The following is a 12,381-nucleotide window of genomic DNA, read 5'->3' as shown; positions in this document are numbered from 1 at the left end:
TTTATCTTATGTATTTATCAAAGTTGCTTTTGATGCAATCTTCCGGGGGTATTCTCATTCATGTTTGTTCAGATATATTTACCTCATGCTGCAGATGATACTTTGTTTAGATTCAGTTATATTCCACCCTACAATTAAAGTTATAGGTCACCCAAAAATGTTAATTCTTTCCTAATTTATTCATCCTTGTGTCGGGGAGTCTTAGGGATTTGGAACGACATGAGGGTGTGTAATTGAATTGTTTTATTTGTTTTATTTTTATTTAAATTTTTTTTTGGGGGGGAGGGGGGTGAACTAACTCTTTAAAGGGGCATTCAGCAACTCTAGCTATTTCTTCGCTGATTTTCACTTTTGTTGTCGCATGTTTTCTCAGCGAGCTCCCCCTACAGCTCTGAGTAGGCTTGGGCGGTATCCAAATTTTGTATTACCGTGACTAATTAAAAATGATGACATAAGGCTCAGACAGCGTCACCAAACTGTTGGCTTGTGCCTACACCGTTCAGAAACTGAATACCAGATCGAAAAACAAAATAAAAATCAAGGCCAACCCGTGCACGTTGTGTCTGATCCCGGCTGACGGCATTAAATGTAATTATGAGCCGGAGCCCTATTTAGACTCGACTATTTTTAATACGTGGGCCGTTATAATATGGTGGCGCCAAATAATTTTTTAACCCAGGTGCTGAGGGGGTGGTAGATATAAATATTTATAAATAAGCAAAAATGGGACACTTAATAATATTTAATTATTTTAATTATGGCAATTAAAGTATTCATTTTATTAATTAATTTCAATTAAATTAACAAGCAACAAGCAAGAAGTGCATTTGTAAATCCGGTGACACGTGTCCATTGATTTTTATTCATACAACTTTTCTGTCAGTGCTGCAAAGATTAAGTTGACGATCGACATCTCCTAGTGAACGCGCATATATAGAGAGAAATGCAAATCATGGATTACATAATCAGAAGGTAGAGGCTAGCCTTTTTCTTTTCGTTTTGAATTGTTTCAAAGAAATTTTGTTTGTTAAAGAAATTGACGATTGATATCTCCGTAGTGAATGCGCCTATAGAGAGAAATGCACATCATGGATTAATCAGAGAGTATTCTGCCTATATTTCTTTTCCTTTTGAATTGTTTCGTTTAGTGAATTTGATGATCGCCATCTCCGTATGAACGCGCATAGAGAAAAATGCACATCATGGATTAAATAATCAGCGAGCGGCCTATTTCTTTTCGTTTTGAATTGTTTCGTTTAATGAAATTTCAAGCTTTATTTAGATATAGGCCTATCTGTCATGTCTGTGAGACATACACTGAGTTTCGGTTAATTTATGATGAGATTTCAATGCAAGTGACCGCAGCGCGCCAGCGCACGATCATGTCATGATTATGTTGTCTGCTATATTTGCTGCTATATTCTTATTTATTAAATCCAGGCAATTGGTTGATAAAAAAAATATTAAAATTAAGATGCAATTTATACAAAACGAAATTCACTTTAAAGAAAGGCCTTTTACAAAATGAAACTTAATTAAGTGGTCAATGTCTGACTCCCGATGCATCCCATCTTACTCGTGCTGTTCAGTTTTCATTATCAACGTAAAAAAACCAAAAAAAAAAACATTATAATATTTTAACAAATAATGCACTTATTTAATGAACTCGGGGCAAAATGCATCCTCGCAGCAGTGAGTGGGTGGTTGTTTCGGAGATGCGACATTAGGTTAGAGGTGTTTCCATCTCTCACGGTCACCTTTTTTATTGCAACATTTACAAATTGCCTCGTCAGTATTAACCGCCTCTGCCTTCTCTCTCTCTCTCTCTTTCTCCTCCACACTGTCACTTGATGACAACTACATAAGCATTTTTAGGCATTGAATAAATTATATTTATATATTATATATAAGTGCCGGTAATGACGGTATTGAAACTGATACCGTTGCTATTTTAAGACCCTGCGGTATACGATATTACCGTAATACCGCCCAACCCTAGCTCTGAGGCGTATATTTCACAACAATGTCGTAAAAAAAACTCACTTGCGGCCCCTCCTCCCCCTTTCTACCGCTGCTCATGTGCATTTGTTATTATCCGAGCCGGCCAACTTTATCGTGCGGAGCTATGTCTACCGAGGTGGGTAATACATCATACACATCGAGGGCGGCGTGTGTGTTTATGTCGAATTGCCGTAAAGCAGTTTGTGGTTCTCGCTTCTCACGAGACTTATTGTTTCCAACTTACCGGGACGTTAGTCCCCATGTTGCAAGGTTGGTTTTCCGCCTGGGAACGCTGTGGGGAGTGGGGAAAGTCACCATTCTCACCAGAACAGGTTATTAAACCATCCAAATGATTTCTAAACGGTTTTATTAGGTTGAAATAGTTGCCGAATGTCCCTTTAATGCAAATAGCTTTACGGAGTACTGTTCAGATTTGATTAATAAATAAACTAGCCATCTGTCTCCATCATTTACTGAAAACTGGGTAAATGCGTGCCCTATTTTTCACATTTAGTCTGATCCAAATAGTTGATCTATCCACTTGTTTAAATTTGTCCAAAAGTTTAGTTGCATGAAAAGGAACCTGCTTGAATTCTCAGATGCAATTGTATTATTGTGCATTTCTCAGATAATCCAGTCATTGGCTCACATAGCATCAGATTGTTGATACAAAAGAGCAATCCTTGTGAATGGGCTTATCTGAGAACTTCAGTTTATAGGATTGACTAATCTTCCAATCTCAGAGGTGGAATTAGAGCAGAAGCTTTTGAGTGGCTTTACTTTTTTGTCTCAGGTTTTTTTTTTCACACTGATCCGAGAACTGTTTTCAGAGGAAGATATTTGGATTTTGGTAGTGGACTTGTCCTATTAGTTGTAACATCCCTAACTTGAGTTGGATTGCTAAATTATCCGTTGCTTCCTCAGGACTCTCTGTTGGAGCGAGCCCAGACCTGGAGCTCCCAGCGGATGGAGCACATCCTTATCTGCTGCGTGTGTCTGGGAGACAACAGCGAAGATGCGGATGAGATCATCCAGTGTGACAACTGTGGCGTGACCGTGCATGAAGGTGAAATCCCACATTCTGACACCACAAACTGAACTCAAATATTGATCTCAAATGTTTGCACAAAGTTTAGAAAAATTAATTTTAGAATATATTTCAATATTCAGTTCCCCATTTTGCAGTTCAGAGCTTTATCTAACTTGGACAAAATATCCTAAAGGTGCAATCACTTTTGCAAATGCAAAAGGTTTTACATATAGAAATTCCGAGTAAAAGGATGTATATCCGCATGAGAAGAATATGCAATAAAATGCCATCCAATTCATGCAAATGTCATCCAGCTGAGTTACTAATAATAATTAGAATTATTACTTACATTTACATTAGAAAGTCGAAACCACTGGTTTATTATTAGGATGAATTAGAACACTGACATTTTAGGTAGTTATTTTTCGGTTAGATACGAATAAAGGTTCAGGCAATTTTCCATTCCTCTCAAGTTTGTTGTGAAACTTGTCATGGCATAAGCTTGTCGTGTCTCCGTACACAAGATTGCATTGTCAATTCAGCTTGAGGAGAATAAACACAGAAAGGCGAGTGATCTTCATCATCCCACATTATTAGCTCATTGTGACTCTGACTCTTTGAAACTAAAATCAATTACGCTTTAAACCGTCTTTTAGTGGTGGCCGTCTCATTCAGACAGACCCACTTAACACCAGCCGGGCAGGCTGGATCAATGTGTCACCACTACTTTTCAATTACTCATTGATTTATTTCTTTAATTATTTATTTGCTTCTTGTTTTTTGGCTGATGTTCTGTTGATTTGCAAAAGCCTCACAGGTAGTTCTACACTAGGAAAAAAAAGTAGAAGTCTGTTCTGCTTGAATACATTGAAGTTTTATGAGATTCAGTTTTGTCCACGTATTTTAGGTATAATTAGAAATTAAATTACCGTCAATAAATCAGCTTTTAAATAAACTAATTACAACATTTGGCTGGTTATATGATCTCAGTGTACAAATTCTCTATTTAAAGAACTTGTGAGTATACATTAGTTTAATAAAATGGTTGAAAATGCGACAAAGTGCAAGCATTATAAAGGCAATATAATGAATATAAAGTCACAATGAAAAAACATCCTTTCTTCTGTATTGTCATGTTAAAAAAAAAGTGTGAGCTTGCAGTTTATTGTAAGAAAGCGAATCAACTCATTGGAGAAGTCCAGCATACGTTACCAGAGAGAAGCCTGTCGTTTCACCAGAGGATTGAATTATAACATTTTGATTCAACATTTTGAGGTAAAAACAAACAAAACAATGAACCATATGAATTGTTCACATTAAGATTTAAGATACATTAGATACATTTAGAAAATAGAGACAGTAATTTTTTATTTCATGCTGAATTTGAAGTGTTTTTAGTTTTATATGGTGAGGCGTAGTACCAAAGGATCAGGATTTTCAGAGTAAATCAAAAGGTTGCGGTTTTAGCCCCCTAAGGAACAACAGTAACTGTTGTGCCCTTGAGCAACACGATTAATGCCTGGAGAGATTGTCCTTGAAATAAGTAAGTCACTTTGGATAAAAGCATCAGTTATATGACTACCTACTTATCTGCTTGCTTCTCAGATTCCATCTGGTGAGGACACATTAGTTAATTACATCTATAGAGCATGTTCCTGTTCGTCCTTTCATCTTAACACACAGCAATGATTGGTTTAAGAGGTGGCAAACAAAGAATATATACACTCAGTAAAGCATGGATTCGGTTTCTCCCATACAGTACAGCTTATGTTCCATCTCGATGAATCTCCCAGTGGATTTTAAATGGGTGAATTCCTGGGGAATATTTCACCTCAAAATCAAATGGAAATTAAGATTACTTTATTATATATTATATTATTTTTTTATATTATATTTTGTTCAAAGAGAATGAAGCCAGTTTTGATTACCATTGAGATTTCTAGCATTCTGCCATTTTTTACATTGTGGGAAAAAAAGGGCTAAAACTGCTATGAAAATCATCCGTGTTTGATTCAATTTCAAGCTTTGTTATGCTAAATACCGTTCACTAGTGTTCAAAAGTTTGGGGTTTTAGTGTCACATGATCATTCAAAAAATATATAATATGTTGACTTGTTGCTCAAGAAACATTTATTATTATCAATGTTGAAAGCAGTTGTTCTGCCTAATATTTTTTTTTCATAGAAACCTTTAAACCTTTTGTAATGCTATAAATGTCTTTAATGTAACTTTTGATCAATTTAATGTGTCGTTGTATGTATATATATATATATATATATATATATATATATATATATATATATAGATATGTGTGTATATAGATATGTGTGTATATATGTGTATATATATATGTGTATATATATATATATGTGTGTGTATGTGTATGTGTGTATATATATATATTAGTGCTGTGCGTTAAACGCGTTATTAACGGCGTTAACGCAAACACATTTTAACGGCGTCAATTTTTTTATCGCAAATTAACGCTCTTTTTGGCCAAGCAAACTTTGTATTTTTATCAAATGCTGTTGCAACAACTAGTAACGTTAGAACAACTACAACATCACACCGGATAGCTAGACCGGAAACAAAACAACAGGCACGCCGCACGTACTTGTTTGGGCTTGCGCGCCGGCCAAAGAGTAGTAGGCTAACGTTACGTTTTGAGTGGATGGCGCGAGCGCGAGACGCCGATCTAGAGACGTGCACTCTCAACGCAATAGAGTGCGGCGCTGGACTAGATTTGATGGCCGAGTGCGAGGGCGGGCTCGAGCGGTAATGCACTCACTCTGTGTGCGGATACGGGAGAATAAAAAGATTCGCGGGACTCCCGCAAACTAGAAATATCTATGAATAAAACATAAAAACTAATACATTTTTATTCATATGTTGCAGAAAAGCAACAAGAACAACTAAAACTAAATAGAAACAATTTACAGGCCAGAGTTTCTTTTTATAACATGTTTGCAGCGTTGAGGGATGTATCCAATCACAGACATATGTGTTGATTTCTTGAACGCAATGGCCAATCAGAAGCATTTAAAATAGACTCCCCTCACCGCTCAAAACTGACTTTTTGTTCAGTGCTGAATTCTGTATACTGGCAAATCCTCAAATTATAACAAACAAAGTGTATATATTATGAAAGATGCATTGTGCAGTCAGCTTCATTGATAATAACAGATGTGTGAGATTGTGATGAACTGATGTCAGCTTTTTAGGAATTATTAAGGGAGCGCACTTTGCGCGCATTCAGTAATGCCAAACCATGCACTCAGTAGCCTGCTTGCTTTTATGTTATAACAGTGGTTTGTGTGTTAATGCTTTAATAACAAATAATTTATAAGGAGCATTTATGCTGATGTGTATGGTGGCGACACGTAGGCGAAAGTATTTGGAGGTAGCCTACAAAAAAAGAGTCTATTTGCGGGCGGGAGCGGGACAAAAATGTTGCGGGCGGGAGAAAGTAACATAGAAAGTAGTTGAGAACGTCAGTTATAACGACCCACGTATTAAAAAAATGGACGGGTTTAAATCGGGCTCGGGCTCATAATTACAGTTTATGTGTCGGGCCGGGCTCGGACACAATGCGCACGGGCTCGGGTCGGGCTTGATTTTTTGGGCCCGATCTAAGCTCTACAATGGATGACTTCAGACAGAAGCACATGGATACCACAGCTAAGAACAAACTTACTGCTGATCCACTTTTCCATGTTGATAAGAGCATTAAAATTAGAAAAAATAATGAGACAAATAGAAATCAAGGGACATTTAGAATAGATAAAAATGTGCGATTAATCGCGAGTTAACTATGGCATTAATGCGATTAATCGCGATTAAATATTTTAATCGTTTGACAGCACTAATATATATATATATATATATATATATATATATATATATATATTCCATTCAAATTATTATTATTATAATATTTTTTTTCTTGTGATTCTGTGGTTAAATGTGACTCAGACATTTATTTATTTTTTACATTTTACATTACATTTGTTTTATTTTTGCGATATTCCCTCAAAGAAATCCACAAAAGTTAGGGAGCATGAGCAATAGTGTTTCTGTACAACTGTTTGTATTGAGCAATTTTGGGTATTGGTATTGGTTTTTAGCTGTCAGTGGTGTTATCTAAGTCAAATAAGCTGCACTCTCAAACTGATAGCGTGTCTGGGTTAGAAAATGGTTAAATCAGTCACTGGCTCTGCCATTCTGGTTAGAAGACACACACACACACACACACACACACACACACACACACACACACACACACACACACACACACACACACACACACACACACACACACACACACACACACACACACACACACACACACACAAGGGATCTGGTTCAGGCGCTCACATTCACTCCTCCCCCTTTAGTGTCAACTCCAACTCACTGAAACATGCTACTTCATAACCTAGTGCCACTGAATCAGAGGGCAACCTTGAAGCATCCAGAAGTCTTTTACCGTGCCAAGAGCAGTGTTGTGGTGTCAGCTCCTATAGCTGCACTCCTCTCAGATTCATACACAGTCTCTCGTTCCCCTTCAGGAGTGAAATAGAAAGTATAAAATGCAGTGAGCCCTATAGAGGAGTGCAGAACATGTTCTGCGGTTCTGTTGCTTCATGAGCTGTTTGAGTTCTCCTCCCCTCACTCTCTTTCTCTTTCGTTTGTCACCGGAGTGGTATATACGTGTGTGTGTATATATATATATATATATATATATATATATATATATATATATATATATATATATTACAAAGAAAGAATATTTCAGGACTTTTTGAAGTGGCATGACCAAAACGGTGTCATTTCATATTAACAGCGCATATCACGCTACATCTACTTTGAGTAATTTTGTGGTATAAATACATATCACAATTTTTGCAGGAAAAATACGTTTTTATATATTACACAACCATTGGATATTTTTGTTTATAATAGTACAGAGTAAATATATTTATTTCGATTCCGAAATGGGAAAGACGAATTTATTTACATTAATTATGAGTTTGGCATCAGTAAAAAAAAAGAAGAAAAATGGCTTTTCTCATATTGCATAACACTGAGCCACATTCAAAGCTGTTGTAAAATAGCTGACATGTACGGACCTGCAACCGCACAATTTGAATTCTTGCACCAAATTTTAAACAACCTTGTACTTTTGTTAAAAATGCCTCATTTCCTAATTAACGAAGCTGTCTGCACTCAAAACTGGTGTTTTAAATGCAATTCTGCTATTAAAATGGTAGAGCAGAATATCTATTGTTTTTTTTTTTCACCATCACTTGGTTTATATTGCTGTACTGACCAGCCTTCAACAACATTATTTTTCTTTTCTTTTTTAGTTCAAAGACTGTCTGAGAATGCTAATACTTTGAAATAGCAATTAAAGTGAAGTAGGTATGAAGTATTGTAAGTCCTGCCATTTTCTAGATACGATTTTACATTCTGCATTTGGTAAGTGTTTGGTTAGTACTATCATTCAAATGCTTTACAATGACTAAAAGGGACAATTCATGAGAAAATTCACTGTCTATGAAAATTCATGAGAAAAAAAAAACCCTTAATCTCATTCCAGGCCTGTTTGAATTTTTTTGTGTAAACCATGTTGGAAACCAAACATTTTATGTGACTATTGACTTCCATAAACCAAAAAAAAAAAAAAATCATCTTTTGTGTTCCGCAGATAAAAGAAAGACTTTCATTTTTGTGTGAATTTTCCCTAGTCACTAGTCTTACTCCGTAACATTCACAATAGTTTGAACTGAACCAATGGTATTCACTTAAATGGTATTTTCAAATAGATCACATTAGGATGGAGAAAGCTAGCAGCTTTTAAAGGGTTGGACAGCTGTTTCAGAACAAAATACTTGACCTGGGCCAGTCGCTTGCCACCTGCTAGTACCAACTGCTCTGTGGTACCATTATTCCCAGTGGGAGAGGGCATGATTGGTCCAGGAGCTGGGGCGGCCCTCATTGCTGACTGTCACAAATGCTCGCTTGATATTTGTGCACTAGTTTGAAAAGGTGACCTTTAGACAAGAGCCACTGAATAAGGCGTCGTTTCTGTATTGCACTTCGCATACAGACAAACGTAAGGCCTTCTGGTAGTTTGTCCCAAACCAGCGATCGGCTGCCGTTTCTTCACGTCAGCTATTTTGGGTCAGGCTGCCTCTGCCAAAGCCGTAGAGCTTTTGAACAGCATTGAGAAGAGTCTGTTTTCGGCAGACTCGCGCAGTAAAAAATGGGATGTCACGTCTCAGACTGTGGGGAGCATGGGTTGCTCCCGAAACAAAGGATTTAGATTCTAATCTGCCCATTTACCGAGGGACAGTTCAAGTGGCAGTTTTGCTTAACGTTGCGGTATTTGGATAACTCCGCTGTTCGGAAATGTTCTTGGGAAGGAGCCAGGAAAAATGGAATGATAAAGTAATGGAGCAAAGGGGCCACAAGAGCAGCACCGAAGATAAGAGACAAGCTGTCATCCTTAGATGCGCACAAGTGTCTCACAGCGTGACTCTGAAGCTCGGCAGTCTGTGGAGGCTCTGACCTCGCATATGGCCTCGCTCAAACTCTAAAGGGAAAGACTCTATCAGAGAATTCGCTGGAGACTCATGAACGATCAGAGCAGAGAGGAAGTCTGGAGCCTCTTGGTGCCAGTAGTTGAAGCGTATTTTCCGTTTGAGCCCCGCACAATGCTTTTGATTAGCATCTAACTCTAACACGCTCAATTTGCACGCTCGTCATTACTCGAGAATTGTTAAAAGAGACACTCCCCGCCATACTTGATCTGGTCTGCAAAGGCTATTCAAGCTAATTATGAGTCCTTGTTTTCCCGCCTCCGACTTGTTTGTTGGTTTTATGTCCTTTAGTAGTTCATTAAAACAAAAAGAGGATTTTTACTGGCTGTGTTGTAATGGTTGCCACTGTCATTCAGTGGAGTGAGTTTATTAAAACCATACCACAGTAAAAAGCATCACATTGTTCAGTAATGGCTTTGCACTCATTGGAACACCAATTACCATGCTGCTGGTATTGATTTCAGTAAGACCCTAATGAGTTCTGGACCGTTAAGTTAATTATTTCCCCAAACATGTGCAATTCATTTAAATTAGTTACTTGCTTAAATGGGTTTTTTGGTAAAATTTTGTCCTTAGGAATATGGTTGTTTTGTTTGTTTTTTATGTTGTCTTCTGATTTGTCTCACTTCTTCAGTAACTTTTCAATTAACACTTACTCCTGCTTGCATATCCAAATTTATGCTTGGTTAATAGTCACTCAAATGTGCATGTGATCATTGGGGATGTAACAAATGCATAGATGGATTATAACGTCTAATAGTAACTATTAAAGGTGTCGATTATTATATTTACATGATTTCAATAGTTCTGAGTGTATTATGTGTTCATGCAAAATACAGTTCTTCACCTAATTTCAGTTGTAAAATGATTGTGAATCTTAAATAATCACATTGAATCAAACCAGTTACCAGACTGACGACAAATTTGGGTTTGCAGGGTTTGGACAATTGTAATCAAACCGAAATATTGCCAGAGTAAATATTACCAATATTAAAGGAATTTATTTATTTGTTCCAAACCGGGATATTTTAGTATTATTTATATACTATTCTAGCATTTATTCATATTTAGAATTAGCTTTTGTTTTTATTCATGTAACAGTTTTTATTTCAGTTTTAGTAATTTTAGTACTTGCACTTGTTTCAGTTAAACATTTTAATAGTTTTCATTTAATGCTTGTATATTTTATTTAATTTCAACTGAAAGTACTGAAATAATTAAATAATTTCTCATTTACTGAAAACAATTTTTAACAGTTTTAATTTCAGTGAACAATATCAACGTAGGGAGAAACAATATATTGTGTCACAATATATCGCAATACAAAAATGCTTAATGTTCTTTTCTGTTCTTTCTTTTTTTCATTTTGTCATATAACCAACCAGTCTAAGTACAGCATCAGAGCTTTAAGTAGAACATAACACAGTAAGTTGGAACTGTATGCATTTGATTCACTAAAATTAAATAATTCAGAGTCGTTCATTAATGGAACCGAATGTCACGAACAAACAATTCCGTTATTTAAAAAAAGATTGGAACGGTTTCTTGTGTAATCTACTGTTAGTTTTAGATCGAATGCATTTATTTAGGAAAACATTGTTTACAGCACAAAACCCAGAAGTCAGAGTAATGAAAACCCTCTCATAGCACCGTCTTCTGTCACATCACTGTGTTTAAATTGGAAAGACTATTAAAACTTGGTCTAGTGCAAACCAGACAAAAATAAATAGTTGGAGAATAGTCTGTCTTGTGCTTTTAGCTGTGTATTTTGCGTTTGGAAAAAAAACTATTTCTTTGTTTTTCCCTTTAAATCATGTTGTGTTATGACAGTTCTTGTGATAGGTCTATGTTATAGGAACGCCGTGATGGATAAAACTCCCTTAGTTTTAGGAATAGGTTTCTCACCAGAAGTTTAACAGTTTTGCTTGAAAGTATTTGTAATGTGATTCTGTAACCGGATGTATTGAAGCCACTTTGCACACGTCTATTTTCACACCGGTGGACCTGGCAGAAGAGCTCACATTATTCCTTTGTACAGATGGATAATTGCTAAATTAATTCAGGTTAAGTATGTTGCTCAAGGTTAAAACATGTTTCTCCCTTGCTTTATCTGATCTTTCATTCCTCAGACTTTAGGCAATGCTCCCTTGCTTCCTGTCTTAAGTTTCAGCTTGCCTTCAAGGAGGATTGTATTCTGACAATGAACCTGTGATGCATGTGACCCAAGGCTGGGTTGCAGCATAGGCTCTGGCCTCAGGTGGTGTGCCTGCAGGTTTACAAGGTACCGAACTGCTAACAGTACACTTTAGGACGAGTGCTACTTGGTCAAGTATCTTTACTTTTTGTTTTGGTGTCGCTAAATTGTTTCAACTGGTCTTGGAATGAAATATATATTTTCCATGTTAACCAGAGTTTTTGTCCTAACAAGCCGCAACGGCGACTATTCTATTATATTTTTCTGCGACGTCGCGCTGGAACAACAAACACAAAGTTGGGTAATGATAATCTCAGGTACTGTTTATGTGCTTTATTTAATGTTAAAAGCATGTAATGTGACTTTGAATATCATTTAGTGCTCCCAGCTTTGTAGCTGTAAAAGCAACAGTGGATAATTCACCTCAGATCTTGAAATTAAACAAATGGAAACAAGAACGTTCAAACTGTGAACAAACAAGTGTATTCTTTGACAAAGATTGTTTAACTCATTAGCCTATGTATTTTTAATAATGTTTAAATGGTGTAATATTTGTG

At 36.5% G+C, this 12,381-nt stretch overlaps 1 protein-coding gene across 6 annotated transcripts in view; it reads left to right on the top strand.

Moving 5' to 3' along the window:
• phf14 (PHD finger protein 14) overlaps positions 1 to 12,381 on the top strand; it is a 101,581-nt gene that overhangs the window by 4,552 nt on the left and 84,648 nt on the right. For all 6 annotated transcript variants that reach the window (XM_077196074.1, XM_077196072.1, XM_077196073.1 and 3 more), the window contains exon 4: positions 2,926 to 3,067. In XM_077196074.1, the coding sequence (XP_077052189.1) occupies positions 2,926 to 3,067 (142 nt within the window). The remainder of the gene's footprint in view (positions 1 to 2,925; positions 3,068 to 12,381) is intronic.

This window comes from Siphateles boraxobius, unplaced genomic scaffold, assembly GCF_051911475.1.
Source record: "Siphateles boraxobius isolate OS27281-9 unplaced genomic scaffold, OSU_SipBor_1 35, whole genome shotgun sequence".
In the NCBI taxonomy this organism is placed as follows: Eukaryota; Metazoa; Chordata; class Actinopteri; order Cypriniformes; family Leuciscidae; genus Siphateles; species Siphateles boraxobius.
This window is presented reverse-complemented; position numbering and strand designations above follow the sequence as displayed.